Genomic DNA, 25,171 nt, shown 5'->3' with positions numbered 1-25,171 from the left:
TAGATTCTTTCTCTAGTCCTTTTCCCTTCTCTTACCCCCATCCACTCAGGAGCAAGAACAAGCTAAAATTGTTAACCAAACTTGATTCTTCTGTATTTTCAAATTACACACTTTTGTTGATTGTGTGTGTCTGGTTTTTGAGGGGTTTTTTTGAAGCATAGCTTTAATCTGAAATATTATTTCAGACCACCTGAAATGTATTTCTACAGCAAAGCTGATACTTTGGAAAGGCACAGCTCCCATGGCTCCTAGGAGAAACAAGCCCTTGCCCTTGTTTCCTTGCCATTTCCTTTGTTTTTTTTTAACTGAAAGCTGCTGCTGCCCTGCAGAGCTGGGACCTGCAGGGAGGTGCATGGTGAGGCAGCCTTCACCCCACCTCACATCCTCAGCTGGTACCTCACTGTGATGTCTAACAGGATGCTCTTGGGCACAAACCTTGATTTTGAGTAATTGAGAGATGCTGTGTAGACACAGTAGCCACATGGCCCCATCATGAACTTGAGATGGCTTCAGATTTAAAATATCTCTGCACCAGGTGATAGAGCCCTGCAAACCCCAGTACAAAAGTACCACCAACAGAAGCAGCACCCACGAGGTACCTGAGGAACATGAGCCCAACTGACACGTGCAGGAGTGGCTCAATAATTTCCTCACAGAGGAAAGAAGCACACAAAGACTCTAAATCCCATTTAGCATTACACTTTGGGAAGCAGAACAAAGAGCATGCACGTACCATTTAGGAAATCTCGCTGTGTGTCCAGGACCTGGTTGATGTCCTGTACCCAAGCCTGCTGAATTTCTGGATTAGCTGCCTGCAAAATGACTCTCTCTGATGTTTCCCGGCTCATTAGAGCAAACTTGCAGGGATCATTGTCCACATTTTCTTCAATGATAAGGTAGTTCATCTGAAACAAGCCAAGGCAAGCATTTCACAGGGAGCATGAGTTAACATTACACAAGAATCAAAATTGTTGTGAAATGTTCCTGAAAATAATTAAGTCCAATAACCAACAGCTAGATCATAATAAGAAGAATTTGTCTCATCTAGATATACCCAGATAAATCTAAATCTTAAGTATGATGCTTAATAAAGCTCTGACAGATGTACCAGACATCCACCCGCCTTGTCTTGAATTACAACTTCTATTTTAAGTAGCATAGACCTGACTGGTGTGCTTTAAATTTACTGAAACCCATAAATAGAGCAAAAATGTTCTTATTAATATGTTAATAAAGTCTATCATTCCTCCAGTTTAAATAAGTGTTTGTATTTTTGGTCTTCTGATAAGAAAGTTTCAGTCATTAGCACATTTTAAAAATGGAATGGACTGTGCACAAGGATATAATGAAAAAAAAGAGCAATTCTCCCATGATGCTCCAACAGATCTTATTTCTAGCAGATTAGAGTCATCTGTGTGCAATCACTTCACTTGACTCTAGTCACAGATACTCTTTCTGGAAATCACAAGGATGGGAATTTTGGCTGCTGCCCTGCCCTTGGGAGGCTTCTGGTTTAAGTGCCAAGCTTAAGTGCATAAGTTTAGCTTTTCCTGAGACACTTAGGGTAGTAAACTAAAATAGGTTGGCATAGCCTCCCAAAAAAACAAGAGAGGGAGTGTCTTCATGTCAAAAGCAGACAGCTCTGAAGACTAAAGCAGTAATGTTCCCTAGAAGAAATCCATCTCCAATTGCTCTGAGTATCTGACATGGTATGGAGATCCACTCCACATCAGAACACTGTCCAGCATTCAAACTGGAATTAGCATCTCCCTTTGCTTCTGGGGGTCCCTGTGAAGTTACAGTGACAAGCAGGAACTCCCCTGGCATGAGGGTAAGGAAAGGACAAGGACACACAAGTGAGCCTGGACAGCCCTGATCTGAGCTCATTTTCCTTTGGATGATAACCGAACCAACCCTGCTATGACTCCAGATAAAAAACATGTACACATGTCCCCTAACCTCCTATTTGTGTCTCAGGGAGATGCATTCATCAGCACTTCCACTCAGGTATTTGGAGAGCCTGAAAGGTACCCAGCTGAGAAGCATCTGAGAAGGAATGTGCCATTTTTCAAACACTAAGGACCTTATTGTGTAAAAAAGGGTTCTTTGCTACTGCAGGACAAGATGCTGAAGCTTCTGCCACAGTTTGAGTGTGACAGACCTTGGAGAACAATACCTGGAGTCCCATCCCACTGACAGACCAGAACAGCTGTATTTGAAGTCATAGGCACTTTTTCTCTGGCTGTGACAGAGAGGAAAGAAACAGGCTCCACTGCAAGGTGAGGATGCTCAGAGCCCAGGGAGGCAGGGAATGGTCCTGCCCCACTGAGAGCCACAGCTCTTCTCTGTGGGAAACACACCAATGCAAAAGCAGTGAGAAGCTGAAGCAGGGGCTGGGAGGGAGGGTGTGAGAGCTGCTGGCACACAAACTCCAAGCTGAGGTGGGAGAGACACACATGGAGCCACAGGGGATCCCACATTTGCAGCAGACACTCAACAGCAGAATGAGCTGTTTGCCAACTGGAATAAAAGGGGCTGGAAAATTATCACACTAAAATTTTGAACTCAGGCAGTGGGAACAGCATTCCTTTCGTGGGCTGTGTAACTAGAAAAGCAACTCATACTCTTGATGCTAGCTAATTTTATTGACATTAGGAGAGATTTATTTTTCTCTCTTTATCTACAATACACGATTCAGAAATTGTTTCCTGCAGATAAAAGCCTCATTGTTATATATACAATAAACTGAAGTAAAAATGATTCATACTATTTCCATCTCCAATCTTAATAATTATATAAATCAGCAAAAAGATATAACAAAGCTGATCATCTAAATCAAGATGATTGTTTATTTGTACACTTCAAGTTTTCCCTTTATAGCCTATTATTTGGTTGGAAACTATAAAATACACTGACTTGCAAATGAATATAGGCTTTTCAGTAAATGCTGCTGTTTCCATTAGCCAAGAAGATGACCTCATTTCAGTAAATACTCTGTTTACTGTAAATTTGTTTAGTTATACTGGTTAATATGCATTATTTCAGCTGATAGTGTTCTCTTCTATTTCATATTAATGCACCATTTAAAATTTAGAGCAAACACAATAGATTCTCCCATGTCTCCTAACCTGTATCTTTGAAAAGGAAATCAATGCCAGACTGGATTCTTAGCTTTGAACGACCCAGAAATTCAAATGATTTAGTGGTTTTGCTTTTTCTGCAGGCACAGCAAAGTCTGTTCTACCAGGAGATGTGCAGCACTCATTCACCTTCACTGACCATGTCACAGGTTAACTTTGCATTTGTTAAACAAAGAACGATTTCCGCTGGTTACTTTCAGTTTTTACTTTTAGCCCCAGCCCCAAAGTCTGGACACATTACTTAAAACCAAAATTAATTTCTCAAAACTCTCTTTATAGTTTAGCTGGTTTTATAATTCCTCACAGCTGTATTTTTAGAATTATGTGTGGCTTTATTTGTCTTTGAAACATTCTTGCAACATCCAAATTTATACTAAGAGCCCTCGCCCGGATTAGGGAGATATTTCCAGATATATCATATAAAGACTTAGTATTGATTTATAGTTTGGCATAAAATGACTGTTTTGGATATTGTACATTCATTTACCTTTTATGATCATGCATAAAAGCAGTTATTGTAAACTTCCTTTGAGTACTGCAGGTTTTGTAGCAATATTTGCTAATTCAGAGCTATGAATGATAGAGGACCTGCCCTGGCTGTGTTCCTTGTAAAAATTACCCAGTAAATTTAGAGACCCAGTGGTTTATTTAGAGATGGCCTTAAACAGCTTCTGATCCACTGAAAGGTAAATGCAAAGTTTTCTGCACATTGCTGTCCCCTGTGACAGGATGAACCTCACACGACCATCAAACAGAATATGCTTCTCCCTCTTTCTCACCTTTATACTTTTCTTGAACATGTAGCCTGGTGTTAGAGACCCTTTTCTCAGGAGTTCACTGAAGATAACTATTTGCTCAAAGAGGAACACCCTGCGCTCCTTGGGTCGGGACTGGACCCCCGAGTCCTGCTCCGTCACGTAGAAGGTGTCCTGCTGCAGCAGCTTGCCTTGAGCTGTCAGCTTGCCCTGGAAGCACACAAGGCACCAACATTACAGACTCTGACCCACTGTGATGTGTTCTGTTTCATGCAGCTCAAGTTTTCCAGGCAGCCCTGCATTATCCCCTCTAAGTCACCACAGCAGCAATCCTATAAATCGTGACTTCAGCTGAAGGAAAACAACGTAGGTTTTCCTTGCTCTCATTGCCACTGTGTAGATAAAACCAGAAGCAAGAGGTCTCAGGCAGACTGTTCTATTCACTTCATTTCAAATCCTGTTCCCATTATGCCACTGTAGTGCTCCAGCCAAGAGCTCTCCATCATGCCCTATGCCAGCACTCACTGACACAACACCTCAGAATGTGCAAAAGCCAGGACCTACCTGTTTGCAGTGCATAACACAGTAAGACAAATCTTAATTCCTTTTGGAGATAAGACCTCTCCCCAAAGCCTACACTTAGTTACAAGCCACAAGCTGAACCCTGTGGGGTTGTAACTCCCAAGTCCCCTCCTGGACATTCATGCTAATGCTAATAGGCAGAGCAGGCTGGTTCATCATTTGTTTTGCTCTGGTAATAGATATAATAAGTCTCATTAAAGCTTGCAGAAGCTTTTACAGACCTCACATTTTGAAGAAACAATATGAATTGTCCCAAGTCTAGAGTGAGAGCTGTGTAACTCCCCCACCTTTGAAACCTCACCAAAGCATGCAGCTCAGCACTGCAGAACAAGCCCTGTATAAGTAGCTCTGGTAGATTGTAGAGACAATCATAGAAAGAGAAAGTAATTTTCCTTATCTAGTCATTATTAAAAGAAGAATGCAAATGCATACCTCAAAGCCTTGGAGGCGACCCAGGTTCATCATGTCATTGCAACGTTTTGGTACAAGGCACATTAATTCAACTGCTTTCTGTTGAGGAAAAGGGATGCTGCATTATTACAAGAGAACCAGAGGGTTCCTGAAAGCATAGTTTCAAATAATGGAGCCCAATAGCACAGTTGCTGGAGTGACTCATGGCAAGGCCCTCATGAATAGATGTCTAAAAGAGGATGGTGCAGGACTAAAATGCAGGACTGTGCCATCATCTTTTAGCTCTGATTTAAACTAAGAGAAATGCCATATTTAGAATGCCAGTAGGATCTTCAGCTATTGTCAAAGGAATACTGGGGTTTTCATTTCTCCACACAAAGTCCCATTAGCCCTATTGTCCAGGGCATGTAAATGTACCTCTATCTCGGAGCACTCCAGACCAGCTTTTTCACTGTACCTCAGGAAGTCCTGGAGAAAGCAGAAAGGTTTGCATTAAGGCACTTCAGAAAAGAAAGAACAAAAGGCACCAGTTTGAAAAGGAAAAAGCATATTCAGCATGTGATTTTCTGAGAAGAAACTTGCTCATATTAATAAATTTATCTTCAGAGATTGCTGAATGCCATAACCACTTTAGAAATACGGAAGAGGGGTGTGGATGGTTGTTGAGAAGATCACAGAAAAAAAGACAAAGCTGGGGTTAGACCTTGGGAATGCTTATTTGGTCCCTGTCTTAAGCCACAAGACCACACACACACACATTCACAAAGATTTTTTTTTTTCCTTTTGGGATTTTAGGGAGCACAGTGCTGTGCCTTTGCTAGTGTGCAGCTCCCAAACCTGGGCTGATGGCAGCCTGCTGGGGGAGAGGGGAAAAAAAGAGGGGAAACCAGCTCAGAGCCCCAGTGCTGCTGGACACTACAGGGTGGGTTCAGACATGCCTGGTTTTAGATATTGGCTTCAGACCCCTCAGGATGAATTTTCAAGAGTTCTGAGTAATTGCCATTATGGATAACTCAGCATAAACCAGAGTGGTCAGGCTCCTTGGGACAAAAAATTGCAGTGAGCTCCCCAAATTTTAAGATATTCAGAATATTCTGAAAATAAGTTTCTTCAGCTAATTTGAAGACAGATATTCAGAAATGAAGGCTGTGGAATTTACTAGAAGCATGTCATTCAGCACCTAAGACAGACTTCTGCAATACATTTGTGTATCATTGTTCCAGTTTAAAAAAAATTGAAAGTTTGCTCTGAAACTTGAGAGGAAGAAAATTCCTATTTGAAGTGTACCCTTCTATAAAAAAATTCCAAAAGAAAGTTAAAAAAATTCTGTTTACTCTCCTACATTACAAACCACTCACACAGATGCAGCCTCCTGCTCTTTGGACATTTTCCAAGGGCCTCTGTCACTGCATGCCCAGAGAGCAGACTCCTCTTTCCTCTTAATTTGATTAATTTATTCCTCATTTAAGTCTAAGGCAGATTTAAACTAACAGCATCTAATGCAACATGCAGACTAGAGTTTAATCCAAACTGCATTTTTTCACTCACCTTGAGAAGAAGCTGGTATTTAGTTATTCTTTGAATGGGTTTAATTAGAAAGTCACTGATGGTCAGCCGTTGGCTTATTTCCTGCTGAATCTCCTAAAAAATGAGGATTAAAAACAATTGCAAACAATCCCAGAGTAAGACAGACAATATGATAAAACGTCTCAGCAGAGATTTATTTCCACAGAAAGTTGGTCTGTTCTTAATCTTTTGTTTGCAAGAGGGAATTTCTGAGGGTTTAAGAATCTGGCATATCCTATTCAGGCAGTTCCTGGGCAGGAGTCGTGACCGAGCTGGAGGGGCTGGAAGCACAGGATCCCCCCTGGAGCTGACCAGCAAGGGCTGAGGGTCACCCTTCCCACTGCACTGGGGATTAGCCCTGCACAACAGGCCTCCTACTCTGGGGGAAAGGAAACATCTTTCCCTTGTTAAACAAGCTCATTTCACATTACTATCCATGTGTCTAGTCCCAAAGACTTCTTGAAACAGACGGGGATTTATGAGAGGCACCACCCAGCTCCAACAGCTTTTACCTCCCCTGTTGTTTGTACATTACTGATTTAAAAGTCCTGTTTCACTTGGAACAGAAATTACTGCATTTGTGGTACTCTGAGGGCCACACACAGTTACTACTGAATTATACAGCTATTAGAAATTCACAATATGAGAATTTAAAAGCAATTAAATAGTAACACTTTCTCTGTATGGCAGAGACCTCAGTACCATGTGCAGTACCAAAATCTCCAGGAGTTCTTTTAGGCAAACCCCACAGGTTACATAACAGTGTCCTTGACCTGGGCTCAAGCAGCAATGATGTAAAATGAGCTGTGCTTACCTCGAAGTAGGTTTCATACTCAGCTACTATGTACTCAGAGCGGGGCTTGTTCTGGCAATACACCACGTACATGTGCAGCCGGCGCTCCTGGAAGGCAAGGGACACAGCACACCTCACATGCTGCCCACCCTCCTCTTATTGAAAGGTGGCAGAAAGCTGCTATGATATTCTGCATGGTCTTCCTTATTTTGGCTTTAATCAAAGATTTAGTTTGCTAAAGCAGGAAAGAAAATCCTGGTTCTGCTCTCCACTTCTGCGCTTTGGCAAGGGGAGATGTGACACTGACTCTGAAAGGTCTGAAATTTCCTCTGCAGTTATACTTTGGATAACATCACATGAACATGTAAACTGTAGCAGTTGGCAAGTGCCATAATTGTATTTTTGAAGATGTCCTTGACCACATCAGTGTTGCCCCCCAAGTAAGTTGTCTGCAGGAAGACAATGACACATGCCTCAGTGCCATCCAGCTGCCCACTGAAAGTGTGTAACTACAGGGAAACTTTATGTTTAAATTCAGTTTAGACATGTAAAAGCATTGAGTCAACACAAACTTGAAAAGTAGCCATCACACCCTAAAAGGCAATTGTATAGATATAGGAAACAAAATAAAACTTACATGCTTAATAAAAAGCTGTGCTAAACGCTCAGGTTCTTGAAGACATTTTTCCAGTTCAGCCAGGAAAAAGCTAAAAGAAAGGATATGAACACTTCAGAATACTTCTTTAGGTCATCCAAGCAGCACACTAGTCATCCTTCAGATGTAACAGTGGCATTTTAACTCCAGTATTCAATAATAAATGAAAAGGTAAGACTGGCTTCAGCCCTTAATGGTGGGATTTCTAAATCATTAGATGAGAGCTGTGAATTGTGGAGGTCTTGTCTTACAAACTATCTGCTGTTCTTTACTATGACAGTGGTTTCAGTTTTCAGAAAGTGCTGATCACTATCTAATTGCAAGAGTTGCTTTCCTTCACTGAGAACTCCCAAAGTGAAACCCTCCCATATACCAAAATGCTTGTGAAAACTCAACTTGTGAAAACTCAGCTTATGAAAACTCCAGCTTTACCAGTTCTCAGTTGCATGAGCAGATCTGGAGTTCTGGTCAATGTGAAAGAGATTGCTGTATGTTTCCACCTGAATAAATCAATCAACATGTTCTGCTGGTGGAGTTATGGTATGTTCTGTTTGTCACTGTTTCTTATTTCCTAATAAATTGCAATATCTAATTCACAATAGCCACAGTAATTCATAAACACCATCTCCATCTTGACTTGCAGCTTCAGGGAGGTCATTCATTCTAGCTCAAATGCCCTTTCTAAGAATATACTGGGATGCATAAAAGTGAGGTGAAAACTCCAGAAACACTGCTAGATTTTTCTATCTGGTAGGCAAATCCAGAAAATCATCCTGTCCATGATCTTTTCCTTTTTCCTTTCAGGATTTCAGTCTTGAATACCTCCACAGATTTGTGACAGTAGCCAGATTTTGTGAGGACATGTTTGCAATGATCTGATCCCAAGAAATCCCAGAAACTCAAAAAATTATGCAAATTGGACAGATGTCCCAATTAAAAACCTTCATTGCTACCATTAGATACAGCTGCTTCCATAACCCAATCCTCTATAAATGCTACATTCATCTACATTTAAATAGGCTTCTTGACCCAGATATACAGAACTAAAAATAGGGAATCTTTCCATTTGTATTACAGAAAACTACTATCCTCACACTTAATCAAGGAATGGCACTGGTAAAAATACTCCATTTTCTGGTATCAACTTAACATAAGGTGAAGCTTTCCCTGACATTTTTTAGTTTGTGCTCACAAGGTCATCTGTCAGGAACAGAAGGACAGACCCAGGCTATGAGATAAGCACCCATGGGACACAGGACAACAAGGACACTGTGTTTCCTGGCTGAGGGAAATGTCCAGAGCTGAAGGAAGACCCAGTCCAGTACCCATTGTTGAAGTCTGTACATTCATGCTCAAATTTTAGCTAGCTGGAGCTGCAGAGTATTTCTGAGTGGCAGAGTTTAAATGATGACCATATTCTCCATAAGTAAGACATGGACAAAGCAAGAATTTGTTCACAAAGTTACATGGGAAATGGCCCACGGTTGGTGTTTCCAGCAGCTTCTCGTAATCTGCCTCTGTGAGTAAGGTTTTCAAGGAATGGAGTTCCTAACTCAGAGCCAAAAGCATCAGCTTGGCCACAGCCTGCCAAGGCTCACTGTGAAAACTTGAGGTAAGCACAATGCCTTCCATCATGCAGTTGTGCTGTTCTGCCTGGGAAAACAAAGCCCTCCATCAGGATTTAGAGTACTGAGAGACTGGCTAAAAGCACATGAATCAGAACATAATTTCAGGATTCAAGGTAGCCAGGATTTGTGATGTCATTAAGCAGCACTTACAAACCAACAGAGACAATCTAAAGAGAGGCAAGGTCCTTTGGAAGTTCAGCCCTGAACAACCTGATGATATTCAATTAAAAGCAGCTTAGACATACAGACATCATACAGTCTAATCCTCTATGGACAAGAGGTTAGAAAGGTGTTTAAAGAGGAACTAAACCAAAAACTTACTCTTTGTGCCAGTCATAGATCTGGTGGATATTGCCAAATACAATCTTGTCTTTCCCTTTCATATCTTCAGATACTCCTTTTTCTTCCATCCTCTTCATGAAGCCCTTTAGGATTAAGGATCAGTGATTCAGCAAAGGGCTCATTTGAAGGGGGAGCACAATTACACTCTTTTCTTTTTCAAAGAAGCTAAAGTTTAATGCCAGGATTTTTTACATTTAAAATGCTCAAAATATCTTTCAATTTAAAACCAGAAACCTAAGTAGATACTTTAAATTACACAGTTTGCTTAAAAGAAAACTTTAAAGGATTTGTTTAGAATATCTGCAATACTTGCACAAACCATTATTAGACGTAGTTGAAGTGACAAGTGCAATTGTAAGATAAAATTTAAAATAGTTTGTCAAGCTCTTAGCTTCTCTGCTAAGAGGAAGAAATCAGATTCTGTATAGAGTTCTTCCATTCATCACCATGAGTATTTTGTGGCAGTAAGTTTAGAGTCACAAGAACAGGATTTCTCACACCTCCTGAGAGTTTCTTTGTAAGCCTTTGGAGCAAGACAGCCCTGTCAGGTTTGCCAGTGGTGCACAGTGTAAACAGAACATAACACAAAGGTTTTCAAGTTTGGAAGCTGCTGAAAATCACTGTTAGATAGACTGATAATTCTCTCTGGACTGGTGAATCACATGTCTCCAGTTCTGAGTCCTAGCTGGGAAAAAAAACTGAACTGAAAAAGAACTGCACTGAGTTAGATGTGGCAGGTGTTCCCTAGGGAGCAGCCAAATCTTTGCAAGTTGAAGCTTAAAAAAAGAAAGACTGTTTTTAATGTAAAAAAACTTTAAACTCTCTTTTATCTCAGGCTTTTTTGCAAAACAATGATCCACAGGACACGCATGCACCTCAACACAGTTCCAGGCCCAGCTTCTGGAAAGGTACTCAGACACAGGACATAAGTCCAGGTGCAAGTTCAAGTAAAGTATGTGCTACCATTACCCAATGTGACAGGAAGAAAAGCATGAAATAAGTTCATAATAAGATCATAAGTTAATTCTCCACCAACACTTCCAAAGCTGCAATACAGCAAAAAGAGTTTGTCACAAGTAGGGTAGCCAAGAAAAATCTTTGCACAGTGGAGTTGAACCTAAAATACAACATTTGCTAGATGGAAACAAAAATAGTTTCCAAAGGCATTTCTTCTTGTTTCTGTCAACATGAGAAGGGGACCATGGAAGCAGACTGCAAAATAAAATAAAGCAGTTTGTTTCTCATGCTGTATTTTTTGTTGTTGTCACTTGTCAGCATGGTGCTTTTTATTGGGAAAACATTTTGCATAGCAGGGTTTGCTTCAGCTCACCTCCACAACAGTTCCCAAGTCTTTGACGTAGTCTTTTTCAGTCTGCACCAGCTCATTTAAGACAAACCTAAATTAAAACAGAACACACAAGTATTTGACCATGTTCCTTGATGTTACCATTTGCTCCTTTACCACATATGACCTCACCATAAAACCCCATCATCATCCAGATCACATAACACAATTCACCCTTCACTCAGAGCTCAGTGGAATGCAAAAGACAAAAACATCACATGTTGGGTCAGAGTAGTTTCAAATCTCTTAACCATTCTCTCCTGCTATCTCTCTTCCCCCCATATCCCAGGATGGTGCAAGAGCAGCAGAACAAACAGCTGCTGTACCTTAAACTACCCCTCCCTGATCTCCTCTGCCCATTCCCTGCACAGCCCCCCTGAGAACGATGGAGATGTGTCCTGATTGTCAGTGAATTTCTTGCCCCAGTCCATTTGGCTTCACCAAATGGATTCATCAATTAAGTATCAATTTGGAAGTTTCAAACACTTGGAAAACAAATCCCCTTTCCCACCCTAACTAAAAGCCTAATCGTTTGGAGTAGGTAATCTATGTGTGGGTGTGAATGTTTTAACTCTGATTTCAGAGCTAATAACCCTAGGTAAGGGAGTCATCTAATGAAGGCCTGGTGCATGCAAACAACAGCAGGCTAAAAAAAGCCCCTCCTTTGTAACTCAAACTGGCTAATCACATAATGTTCTTTTGAGGACAATTTCAGAAAGTTACACCTTGCTGCAGACAGTTTGTCTCACAATTTTGCCAATACATAGATTTGGCACGTGACAAATAAACTCCATCTGTCCTCAAGTTTCCTCTGTATTGTCAGAGCAGAGCTTTCATGTCTGATACTGCTCTGTCCCCATCATTCACCAGACTGACCCCCTTGAAGTGATAGGACTGAGGGCAAACAGTGCTAAGATATAAATACCTGGAGGGAAAAAAAGCAACCAGACTGGCACTGCAAGGAGAGAGTTAAGAGAGGCTACTGAGAAAATCAACCCTGCTCCTGCTGCGCTTGCAACGTGTCCCTTGCTCAGACAAAGCAGAGGTGATACTCTGGCCATGTGGCAGAAAAAAGTCAAACAGCTTCTTGTGGTGTGAGGGTGAGATCCAGCCCCCTTGGCAGCAGCAGGGCTGGCAGCAGCCACAGCAGACGCTGGTGCTCTCTGAGCGCTCTGCCGAGCGCTGCCCGGGCAGCAAACACGGGGGAGGCAAGAGGCACAGGCTGCCCCTTGCCAGCACAGCCTGGGCTGCCTGAGCCACCTGCCCTTGGACAGCCTCCACAGCCCCCTCTGCCTCAGGGCAAGCCTGGCAGGGAATGGGAGAACCTCTCCCACCCACGAGGTTACTGCAAAGATCCACCTGGATCTTTGTTCTGCTCGAGAAAAAAGCAGCAGGTACTTGCAGTACATAACATTGCAGGCAGGTGGGTGTTTATTAAAAACCAGTGCAGCAAGCAGGGTTCTGGTGAACAGACAAAACCTGCCAATTCACACCTCTACTAGGATTCAGGGTCTGCACCTCCACTGCTTACTTTAAATTCAGCACCAGGGTTCCCTCTGCTCCTCTCTTCCTACCAAGCAGGAAAATCAACCTTGACCATCTCTACTCATTCTCTGAAGCTTATCTGATGCAGCACCTTAGAGGTACTTCCAAATTTAAGGTTTCTGAGATGCATGTAGGCAAAAATTCAAGTTCACTCATCTCCTGCTCTGATAAGAAGGAGCAAGGGCAGGGAGTTGCTTGCAAACTGCCCTGGTCACCATCAGGCATTGACTACACAGCTGTGTTTAAACTGGCACAAGCAGGAGCCAGGCTTGAGCCTCCTCATTTCTGACTGAGTCTGAATAGCTGGATATCTTGGAAACTCTGGATTAGACCTATATTGAACAATGACACTCAATAAGACTATTGTCTTACTGCTTACAAATGCAGCAATCCAGCCTGATGGAATCAGGAGTTTCCTCACACCAGGGCTAACTGCTGGCATGGATGTGCTGCCAGGAACAGGACATTTGCTGCCCATGCCTGTGCAAGGGTTCAGCTGCTGTTTGTGGGGATTGGAGGGTCACAGCTCGAGCTGGGAGATCAGCTGCCTCACATGACTATGGAATTAAACCCAGCAAGCTGCAGGGAACAGAATGCAGACACAAAGGAGCTGGAGGGGAGACAGATGTCTTGTGCTGAAAGCCACTAGCAGGTGCTCCTAAACATCCTGGTGTTTAGGAATTCTGGCAGCTACTAATTGCACATAATAGGCTGCCAGTCCCCTGCCAGAAGAGTTCCTGTAGCTGTGCTTATTCAGTGGCAGAGGTCTCTGCACTAAAACTGCAACCTGCAGTTAGCTGCCAGTCACCTAATTAATGAATTGCTGCCAGAGGAACTCCAGATCCTGCAATATTGAGGAGCTTTTAGGAGACAGTCATGGGCAGAGATGTTTCCCTGTGGGTTCCCTGCCTTGCAGAAAATTTCTGCCATTCAGAAACATCCAGGAGTGCCATGTCCTTGTCTGCTGCTGGGAGTTGTTGCAGAACCTCACTGTTATCCCTTCTCTGGCTTCCTGCAACAAACTGCAGGAAGAAATGATAGCTTTCACTGTCTTTGCTCCTACTTCATCTTCTATTCTTAACCACCTCCTTGTTCTTCCCTGACTTGGCATCTTTCCCAAATGGAGGGCTCTTCTTCCATCTCTCACCTCACCACACTCCCATGAGAGCTGTATGGAAGGTTACTTTTCCCTTCAATTTTTACTTTCCCTTCCATTTGATTAGATCATTGCAGTTACTGGTGTTAGTGTAAGAGTTGATACAAAGAAAGCAGCCACCTCAGCTTTCTGTCCTATAATCCTTGATCCTGTTGCTCCAATTCTCTGTGTTCTTCAGCTGAACATGCATTTAAGAAATGCTTTAATCATTACAGGCTTTGAAGGAATAAGCATTATTTTTGCCAAATTTAAGGGGGTATACAGCTAATTTTAAAAAACAACCTTCATGAGCTGTCACCACTTCTTTTTTCTCCCATTACCATTTATTTTCAGTGGCATGTTTCTACCACAGATACATCTGAATCATGTCCCTTTGCTAATCATGACAGCAAAAAATAACTCTTTCAAAAATCCTAGAAGGATTCTCTGTTTTTTTCTCAAAGGTAGCTAATAAGGTCAGCCACATATCCCCCCTCTGAGAGCTGATTTCACCTCTGGCAATGCAGTAATTACCAATGCAAACATCTCAGTAATACCTGTTGAGCTCTGCAGAGGCTTCTACAGCAATATATATTTGCTATCTGGTGTAAAAGCTGTACATTTTAGAGTGATGATGAATTTCCTGTGTGTGGAAGCTCTTTTATGAAGCGTTTTTACACATAAAGAAAAACAAGAAGCAAGCAGAACATGGTTTTACTCTCAGTTCCATGCTCACTCACTGACGACAAGGTGTTCCTGGAGTGCTGCTGTGTGTCCTCCTGGGGTACATATTTTGGAAAGAACCAGTAATGCAACTTACATCCTGCCTCTCATTGCTTTGGCTTTTTGTTCCTCTTCAAGGTTTCGTGGGGGAGTTGAAGGTGTCATTCCTTCATTTAAGCAGCCAGTGGCATCTTTTAAGCCTCCTCGGTAAGATCCTCCTTCAAGGGTCTAAAAGAACCCCAAAGAACAACAGAATAAACATTTTCCTTGACCTTCAGCATCAGTATTCAATTCAGTTCTGCAACCAACATTATAAAGTATTCAGAAATACTCTCCTGCAGGACTTTGTGAAACATAACCAAACTAGTTTTAGGTTGATGTAGGACCCCACAAAAAAAAAAACCTTAAAGCAGAGTTGTCATCCTCTTGTTAGAAGGTGGAAAAAGATGTTCCAGTAGATCTGAGAAAAGAAAACTCTTCCAAATTATTTCAAATCAACCTGGAAATATCCTGATGTCTCAATCAGGACCATTGTTAGGCTACACGTGGTTAAAAGCTCCTCTGCCAAAAGCTGAATGGGGGGTTCTTGTAATAAAATAAAACACAACACAGAAATAGAAAAGACACATAGTAAGATTCCACAATAATCAAAGTTTTCCCCAAATCCCTTGAAAGCAGTTGTAATAGTCTAATAGACTGCATGTGGGGGAGAGAAAATAAAATATCATCAAAAAAATATGTCTAACTGGATTAATTAAATACTTTTCAGTTTGTCAGTAGTCCCTCACTGGAATAAAACCATTTTAAGTGAATTTCCTGGGAAAAGCCTTCTTGGCTTCCCATGCCACAAAAAGCTCCTTTACCACTCATGCCTTATCAAGCACATGAACGCTGACTCTCTTCATGTACAACATCTCAAACTGGGAAAATACCAAAGCCTTCTGAAGTGATTCACTAGATAAAGATGCTTGCTCAGAGTTGCAGTAATTTAATGATCACTGTGGGGATTTTAAAATTTTCTTTTTACTCTCTTCATAATTCCAGTAGATGTAAGGAAATGAACCTTTGTAGGTTCATCATATCCCTGCTTGTTAATTATGTTAAACTTGTTCAGAGAAAGCATTTAGCTACTTTTAGAGGTCTTGGGACATGTAGAAAAAGGTTTAGCTTTAATATTAACATTTTTAACTGCTCAGGGAAAACTTAAAAGAAGCCAAGACATGAAACAGGATTTACTCCTTGTCCAGCAGACATGGGATCAGACAGTGAGAGCACACGATATGAAATTTTTGAACAAATTAATCCCAGAGCATTTTTATTGCTTATTCCACTCCCTGCAAGAAAGAATTGACAAGGCAGATTAAAAGTGACACATGAATCTTTGTAAAATTAAAGCACAGCTGTGGTACTTCAAGCAGTTCTACTCTTTAGAGAGTCTTTTCATCGAAACCAGAACACCAAACAAATTCCCATTGGGTAGTAAAACTCCTGTGCCTCAGAACAAGCCTTAAAATAAAACAAACAGAACATCTCACTGTGTAAAATATTTGAATGCTAACAAGACCCCAGAAATTGTACAGTACAGTAGCTCATGCTCTGCAAAGCCACTCCAGAAGTGACTTTTGAGTGTGCAGCACAGAGCCTGTGTGAGATGCTGGCTTCATCTCACAGGGGAACAAAATATTGGACACTACTGAGAAGCAGAGCACACAGGGTTAATAAAAGCAGAGCAGATGAAGGTAGAAAGCAAGGAAACCAGAACAAGAGGTAGCCTTTAAAGCCCTTCCTTAGAGTCCCACTGGGCCTGCTGTGTACACAGTTTTCACAACACTAAACTTACCAGCTTAGTTTTGACCAACTTTTCTATTGCACTGACAAGATCCGCAGCAGTTGGGACATCGGAGGAGCTCTGGCGAGCAGCTAGCAAAGAAGAGGACTGCAAGACACCAGGTGGCAAAGGAAAAGCAAGTTAGCAGGATGAGAAGGGAGTAGGAAACCAAGGGGTCAGTGAAGAAGCTTCTGAGACAGGAGAAGGAAGGCAGGAGGGACCATGCAGGTCAGTGAGTGAGTGTAGCTGTGTCACACAAGCATGGAATTGCCATCCACTTCTGGTGCACACCTCCCTGCAGCACTTCCAACACTGGCACCAGGGAACAGTGTCAAACAACTGAAGTGTATGTACAAACAGGTTACAACACTCCTAAAGTTGGTTCCACCTTCTAAGGGCATCTACGGCCTTACAGGCTCCAGAAAATTGATTTTTACTGCAGATGTAAGAAATTACCCCCTCCCCCAGACATGCATATTTAATAAAAGCAGTTAAGCACAAGGCACACATGGGAGTTACAGGCAATAGGGGAGGGAGCCAGGGGGGAACAAATCATCCCCCATCCTTTCCCCAGATCAACTGCAACTCCAAATGAACTTGGATGGCACCTCCAACTCAAGCAACTTCAGTCATCTAAAATGTGTAACTCTTCTGTCCCCTCTCTGCAACCACTGGAGACAAAACATCCCTACATATCTCACCTCTCCTGGGTACCTGGCACAGGAGGGCAGAAAAACTCTGTTTTAGTTTAAGGTTTTTGCTCCACAAGGGCATATCACCCCTTGACTGCTGTTCTAGGAAACCTCAGTCTGAACACCCAAATCCACTCAGTAGCTATGGGAATTGGGATTTATTAGCTCACCTGTATACACATTTCTTCTGAAGGCAATACCAGCACTGACTAAAACTACAAGCCCTTGGACAACCTCCTTTTGTTGTCAGGCTGACAGAGACTAAAGCATGGCTAAATTTTTATAAATGATGAAAAAGCTTATTCATCCCTCAGCTGCTTCATGAAAGTCTTGTGGAGGGAGCTATTTCAGTGAAGTCACTGTGCAGGTGCCAGCAAACAGGCATCTGACAGAGATTACACAGGGCTGGGAGGGAGATGGGGAAATGTGATGGCAGGAATTAGGCAGCTGGCCACCTCTTTCAGCAGCCCTTTGGGGAGGCTGCTCCTGTTGAGTGACACATCCCCAGGAGAAGAAAAAAAAAAGGCAAACGAGATTAAACCTAACCAGAAGCCTCATGACAGAACAGAAACATGAACACATTGCTACTCATCAACTTGTCTTTCACAAATAATACATCTAATCAACAGTTCTAATTACAACAACAACAAAAACTACAGGTAATCAGGCTGGTAATTGAGGAATTAGGCTGGTAATGCAGGAATCTCATACTAATGTAAAAGCTCAGCCTGCCTGTTTCACCTGCAATGCAGACAGACTTGTCTAGGAAAAAAAAAAAAAATAGACTGAAAATAAAGATGTTAAAAAGATACTGGACAAAGACATTGATGATAACTGCCAAACATAGCCATTCTAGCAGGAGGAGTCCAATTTTTGGAGGCACTTAACAGCTGTTGCTCTCACTTATTTTAACTGAAATTGCTCAATATCTTGAGAAGTAAATAACTGCAGGATTCTGAAGGAAGCATGAAAACATTTGCTGCCTACAAGAATTCCAGTGCTAAATAAAACTTCTGTGATCAACAAGAGTCTGGTTTGAGTGGGGAAAATAGAAATATGGTATTTCTATTCTTTAGGAAGCAAATTATGAATTTGTAAAATGAAAAGATCTTGCAATTTGTCTTTATGAGAGCCTCCAGGAGCAGTGAGGCACAATCAGTGCTGCCTGGCAGATGGACTCAGGGGAAAAGTGTCACCTCCCATACATGCAGCTACTGCCCCACACTGCTGCTGCTGGTCCAGCCTAAGCCCATGCCTGTCAGCACAGAGGGAGGACATGAGCAGGACACTGTGCCCAAATTAACACATTAAAGAGCTTTCAGTTCCTGCATGGCTCAAACATTGCTAATTGGTGCTCCTGTGCCAGAGATTCAGGACCCTATTGGCTTTAGTCTTTTACCCCCCTGACAAAAGGTGGAGTAAGGCAAGGAAAAAAAGGGTTTCAGAGGCATTTTGCTCTATTTAATCTTCTGTTTTAGGAGTGGGTGAAGAAACAGGATACCAAAACACTCTGTAAAGCTCAGACATCTGAAGCAGAAAACAGCTTAATTCCACAACATTTATGCTGTCAGAAACATATTTAAGAAATACTGAAATCAATGGCACCATGACCTGAGCTGCAGCACTTTTGTTTTTCTTTTAAAAATCCCCCAAAATAAAAACACCTCCCCAAAACCAAAAAGCAAGCTAAGCCCCAAACATTTAGCTAACCTCCATGGGGAACAAGCCAGGAGCAATTGTGCTGGGCATGGATCCCCCAGGGCTCTGCTCTGCTGACCTTTCCTCTCTGCCATCACCAGACAGCCATGAGCACACAGAGCTGAGGGCAGGAGTCCACAGCTCCAGCTGCTTCCTTCTGCTCCTGCTGCCACCACAATGTCATAACATTTCCTGACAGATTAGCAGCAGGCCCCCAAATCCTTTACTCCATCACTCTGCTCCTTGAGTCTCAGAAATATTTACATCCTCTTCTCTCTGTATTTCCAAACTTCTGCCTGAACCTTCCCCAAGAACATTCTGGGTTGTTTTGGTTTTTCTTTCCTGACAATTTATTAATCTCCCCAATCCTTGCCTCTTTGCCTGCAGCAATTACAATCAGAGGACAGTGATACAGAAGTGGCAGCGCTAAAAACAGATGCCAGCAGGAAAGCAGGAAGCTGCAAAACAGGAGGGTGGTTTTCTACAAGGGAGATGACAGCACCAGGAAAGGGTGGGGACCTGTACTGACAGGACTGGCTGTGAATGCAAACCACTGTCTCAGCCATATCCACAGGTTCCTTCTCTGAGTCCAGCACAGCACCCTGCAAGCCACAGGGCCAACTACCACAGCAAATCCTGCCTTAGTGTCAGAGAAGAGAAGAAAACTACTACCACCAGCAAATCCTGACTTAGTGTCAGAGAAGAGAACTACCACCACCAGCAAATCCTGCCTTAGTGTCAGAGAAGAGAACTACCACCACCAGCACAGTGCCACCAAACACCATTTCTCCTGCTACAGCCAGACACCAGCAGCACTTTCCAAGCAGGTGTAGCAAACACACATTATTGATCCAAGGGGAGTTTCTGACACACACAGCACAGGCACACCATCGACCTGCCATGAAATGGGATGCCAGGGCTAAATTTCTTATCTAGCACTGTTTGTAAATTCACTTGGAGAAAGGTATTAGATTATCATTTGCACATTGGAGACTCTTCACCACAAGTCTAGGCCCTTGATACTAGAAGACCACTACAAAACCACTGTGATACAGCTATGTGAGAAATGCACTCAAACAGAACAATTATATAGTAAGGGAGGCCTTACCATATCATCTTGGGTTGGATCATTGTCAAAAATCTTCATAGGAGGAGGAAGTGGTGTGTGAGACTCTTCATCTGCTTCATCTTCTCCCCAGCCCTTCTTGCTCTTCTGAAGAAAAGTTAAATATAATTAGAAACAGAGACAGGATTCTTTTATCTTTTCAGTTCAGAATTGTGTTGGATGGAGGGAATTGCAGGTAATGGAAGAGAAGCAGTAAAGACATAAGGTTTTGCTGGTTTATCTGGGTGCATTCTAAGGCTTACAGAAACACAGTTTATGTGCCATTCATGCAGCTAAGGCAGCTACATCTGTCTGTGTGCTGACAGAATAGTAGTTTTTTCATTTAAATAAGAACAGTTTTTTAAAGGTGTTCCTCTATTTGTGTTCAGTTAGTATTTTTCTGCATTTTTGGCTTTTAATTCCTCATTCACTTTACCAGGAAATACAGTGGAGAATACGCCTGTGGAAAAACTGCAGCTACAACACAGAGCAGATTTAACAGAAACATGGCTATTTCTCAGAGTATTTCTTTCATTAAGGAATTACACTGCCATGGTAGCATAAAGGTGATATGAACCTCAGCAAAAAGTGATAACAGCTGCTCCAGAATAACTTCATTTCTGTCCCTGGCAGCTTTCTAATAGGCTATTAAAAATGTAGTCAAAAGATAACAATATATGCAAACTGTGAAACACTGTTCCTTACATATTTCATTGCTCATGGATGATATGCTGTTTGCTACAAAGCAATTTTATGAATGGTTTGCTCCCTCCAGACCCTCCCATGGAGGAGCCTACCCCAGCAGCGGGGCAGTTCCTGCCCCAGGCACAGCACACACCTCATCCGCGCTGTCCCCCTGCGGGGTGCTCTCGTCGCCAGCCTTCGGCGAGCCCAGGTCGAAGCTCTTCCTGCCGTCTCGCACCTTCTTGTGCTTCTTGACGTGGCTCTCGGCCTTGCCGCTGTTGAGGCGGCGCACGGGGCTGGTCAGCCACTTCTTCAGGGTGTTGGTGGAGCGCTTGGGGCCCGGGGAGCTCTGGATGGAGTTGAGGGATGGCTGAGGCTGTAGGTTGGCCACGGAGTCAGACTTGCCCCCGTTGTCATTGGAGGAGACTGAATATGCATCTGCAAGGAGACGGCGCAGGTGAGACCTCATGGCAGCTCCCGGGGCAGCGCTGAGCCTGAGTGCAGCCTGCCTGGGGAAAGCCTTGCTGACCTATGGACTTTATGCAAACTTTATTGCACACCAGAGAGAGGAATATGCCCTGCAACAGCCATTTCCCACAATCTCACACACCTCTCTCATTTCCTACCGCACTGTCTCTATGAAAGATTGCAGACAGCAAAGTTCTTTATGTGCAGGGTTTTATTCAGGTTTTTCTATGGGAGCCTAATTTTCACACTGAGTGCTGAATTTCTCAGCTTCTTCCCACAATTTCATTGTGAATTGCCAAGAAGAAAATAAGCACAGAAAGTAGATTACTACAGGAAACCTGACAGCCACCAACACATTGTCAGGTTCCATAATTGTTCCTCAGCTGTTTCCAGACCCCAATGGCATGATTTAGTTAGACTACTTATTAATTTTGAAGCACCTTAAAATTATCTCATTTGCCTCTGAAAGCAATCTGTCAGAAGAGTTCACACATTCACTAGAACTAAGAAACTGGAATGAGCAATTACAAAAGATGACAAAGTCTTCAAACCTCAATAAGGTTTAAAATGAAACAATAGTTTCATTATATGGAAGCAGGAGGTTCTGCTGAACTGCATCCAACCTCAGTTACTGATACACATGTTCAGACTGGCACCTCAGAAAGGGCTTCAACCTTCCTTACTCCCCCCAAATGCAACAGACCAAAGATGTGCCAATGTCAGTAAGGCTTTAAAACCAAAACAAACAAGTTGCTCAAAGATTTCACAATTGCCCTTCAGGAACAAGTGCCCTGCTTTCAACTTTCTGAAACCATGGCAAGGAAACTCCCTCCCCTCCCTATCAGGGACTGAGATGTTTAATTCCACACAGTTTAAGATGAAGATTTTTTTTTACAAAATTCAGACACTCTCACATGCCTGTAAGAAACATCTCAGGCTGTGCATCAGAAAAGAGCCAACTGATACGATTAAATACTTTTACTTTGTTATCTCTGAATCTTTTATCTGTCCCAGCAGAAATCAAAAACCTGTGTTTTTGAAACACATGAAAATAGACTGGTGCATCCAGATATTCTCAGTTCAGCAATAAATACCATTAGAGATGCTGGGATACACATGCTGAGGGAGAGCTACTCTTGTAGACAATCATTACCTCTATTGTTTTAGAGGCAGCTCCTGCTACCTGCACGAAGAGATCACATCCCCTCCGGGCAGAGCTGCTTGCAGAAGCAGAGATTGCATCCTGCCTTGTCTGCCAGCTTGCACAATGCAGGCCATGAGAACCAGAATGTTTTATAGCCATACACAGCACCAGCCAGAAGTTGAACCAATAAGTTATTACATACCTGATGTCAAAGGTAAAATTTTAGAACATAGAGAAATAATTTTAACAAGCTAGAGAAAGTCGAAGTTCATTTCCCAGACAAGAATAAAATCTCAATCATCTGTTTTTTGACAACAGGAGTGAGTGCAAGAGGAACTAGGAGGAGGATGGGTTCCAGGTGGAGCTGATCCCAGGTGAAGCTGCTGGGGATTTTCTGGCATTCCTCCGCAAGGGCAAAGTAGCAGCCTTATCTCCAAAAGGCTGGGTTTAACAACAGCTCCTGCTGATGGTATTTCATGTACTGAAGTAGTGCTAAATCAACCAGTGCCAGATAATGTTTGTCAGGCCCAGCTTATCTCCCACTCATAGGCTCTGGCCAGCTCTCCCTGCAGGCTGCCCGCGATGCTCGGCGGGTTTATCAGCGCCTTGCGTCAGCAGCACGCCAGGTTTCACAGTGCTGGGCTGGATTTCCCAGTGCCCTCGTGCCCCTGGCAGCACTAGAGCCCCACAGGCAGTGGGGGAAGCTTGAGGGTTCTTGGCCAAGGGGCTTTGCTGCTGCAGGAGGATGAACTTTGGGAATTTCTGCAGAAAAGGGAGCCGGGCTGCAGTCAGGAGGAGAAACGCTGCAAGTGATTGCTCTGTGGGGCTGCCACTCCAGGGATGGTTTGGGGAGCAGCTGTATCAGGGACTCCCTGCCTTTGCTGGGGACTGGGCTCAGTTGAGGAGAACCAAGGATGAGCTGATCTCAGCACATCTCAGCTGATGTACAGAGAGGTTTTTACTCCATCTTGTAAGGAGCACAGTCCAACCCCCACCTCCAGCCCACAGCACTTTGCCAATTTAACTTTTGGTAAGGGAAGGGAGCTGGTAGGAGGCTAATGAAGCCTGAGACTGCCCCAAGGGAGAGGCAATCCTATCCCAAACCACTGGGCTCAAGGCAGGGCCAAGTTCAGGAGCTCTGATGCCTGTGAAGGGACAGCAGAAAACACCCCAGGTTTTACCAGCAGGGTCAGGCCCAGCCTTGCTGCCTCCCTCTCCTTTCCCCAGCACACAGCCACAGCTGGGGCACAGACAGACACACAGCACCTCTCCTGCCATGGCACTCTGCTCAGCTGTCCTGGGGAAGCCATGGTCAGTAATCCTGCCAGTCCCAGGAAGGCAGCAAATGGGCAGAAACAGTCCCAGTCCCAAGCTGGCCCACAGCCCACCCTGCCTGCTTGTACTAATTTTGATACCCAGATCCAAGAACCTTCTGCAGATTGAACATGAGCTTCAGAGCCACCAGCTCTCTCCAGAGGGAGACTGTTAACACCATCCAATGATCCCAGCTGGATTTTCCTGCTCAAGGTCATGCCTTTGGTGATGAAAAGGGCTGTTTACCAAAGGGTTACTACATGTTGGTCATGCCATGCAACCCTGTCAGATATGAAGTCCCCTTCTTTCTCCTTGTTTGCTGAACTGCCCTGGCTGAGCATGGTAAGGCATGGGACAGAGCCCACACTCTGCTTGGCCCATGCAACCCAAGACTGGAGACATGGCTTTATTTTGCCTGGTAAGCCTGGTAAGGCTGGCTGGGGAACAGGCAAAGAGCTGGGAGAGAAAGGCTGGCATGAATTTCCCTTCTCCCCAGCCACCATGAGAGCCCTTCCATGTTGGGTGATTTATCTCTGCCCACACCCTACACCGGTACAAAGCACTTCCATCTCACCATCCCAATTCCCACTGCTACCAAACATGCCTTATCCAAAATCCACACCAAGAATCCACACACAATATTCATAACCAGCCTTTTTCTTTTTCAAAGGAACTGCAAATGTGGGTGTACTTGTGAGCAAGTCACATTTGCAGTTTGCCAGCCACACTGAGAATGATCTCCTTTGCACATAAAGCAGGTCACATCAGCATGGTTGCAGAGGCAGGACTGGAGCTCAAGGAAAAGCAGAGCTCACAAATTGGGAGAAAGAAACATGAAACACAAAAAAAATCTGCCAGGAAAGACCTTGCAGACAACCTCCTCAGTCACATGAGTTCTGCTACAAACACATTAATCACGACACTCGATACTGGCCCGAGACCCAGACACCAGGTGGATCGAGAGGAAGGGGAGGACACTCACTGTGCTCTTCTTGCAAAGCACTAGCACACATGCGTTTTGCAAACTGCTTTAGCAGAGCTCTTTGGAAATGCAGTTTGTTTAAGAAAAGCCAGGGAGCTTTAGGGAAAGCTGCAGCAGCTCACTGTGTGATAACTGCAGCAGAGCAGTGTGTGTCCCCACACTGCAGGGTCTGCCTGAGCAACTGTCCTGCACCAATGCCCCAGCACACACGTCTGAAAAAAGGGCTCTGGTGAAGCAAAACGGGTGTAGGGAGGTCAGCAGACTCATGTGGCTAGATTGATTTCCTGGCCAAACCATTCATTCAGACAGAAGAAATGATGGTTTCCAAAACACTCCTAAGCAAACCTCAAGAAACTTCTGGCAAGAGGACTGTGAGAGCTACTCAGCCAGACCAAAGGGCTTTAACATTCAGAGCTTTTGCACTGCTGCAGCCATGAAATGTTTGTTGTTGTAGGTCAAATGAACAGACATCTGTAAAAGCACAGCTCTTGTACTTGGAAAATAAAAGTTTCCAGTTCTGTGCAACCTTGGGTGAAAAGCAAAATGAGAATCTCATAAACCTGGTTTTAGAGACACAGTAATAGTCTCATTTGAGTCAGTAGGAATTCCTGTTGGAGCACAAATACAAGGTATTTT

At 43.3% G+C, this 25,171-nt stretch overlaps 1 protein-coding gene across 3 annotated transcripts in view; it reads right to left on the bottom strand.

Moving 5' to 3' along the window:
- The window catches only part of KALRN (kalirin RhoGEF kinase), a 455,469-nt gene that overhangs the window by 32,982 nt on the left and 397,316 nt on the right, over window positions 1-25,171 (bottom strand). For all 3 annotated transcript variants that reach the window (XM_056495829.1, XM_056495830.1, XM_056495831.1), the window contains 12 exons: window positions 20,782-21,065; window positions 19,947-20,051; window positions 14,718-14,848; window positions 11,203-11,269; window positions 9,852-9,955; window positions 7,885-7,954; window positions 7,269-7,355; window positions 6,437-6,529; window positions 5,306-5,356; window positions 4,910-4,987; window positions 3,920-4,105; window positions 734-905 (listed from right to left, as the gene is read on the bottom strand). In XM_056495829.1, coding sequence (XP_056351804.1) covers window positions 734-905; window positions 3,920-4,105; window positions 4,910-4,987; window positions 5,306-5,356; window positions 6,437-6,529; window positions 7,269-7,355; window positions 7,885-7,954; window positions 9,852-9,955; window positions 11,203-11,269; window positions 14,718-14,848; window positions 19,947-20,051; window positions 20,782-21,065 — 1,428 coding nt within the window. The remainder of the gene's footprint in view (window positions 1-733; window positions 906-3,919; window positions 4,106-4,909; window positions 4,988-5,305; window positions 5,357-6,436; window positions 6,530-7,268; window positions 7,356-7,884; window positions 7,955-9,851; window positions 9,956-11,202; window positions 11,270-14,717; window positions 14,849-19,946; window positions 20,052-20,781; window positions 21,066-25,171) is intronic.

This window comes from Oenanthe melanoleuca, chromosome 7 (genome assembly GCF_029582105.1).
Source record: "Oenanthe melanoleuca isolate GR-GAL-2019-014 chromosome 7, OMel1.0, whole genome shotgun sequence".
Classification (NCBI taxonomy): domain Eukaryota; kingdom Metazoa; phylum Chordata; class Aves; order Passeriformes; family Muscicapidae; genus Oenanthe; species Oenanthe melanoleuca.
The sequence above is the reverse complement of the archived record's forward strand: the minus strand, read 5'-3'. Positions and strand labels throughout refer to the sequence as shown.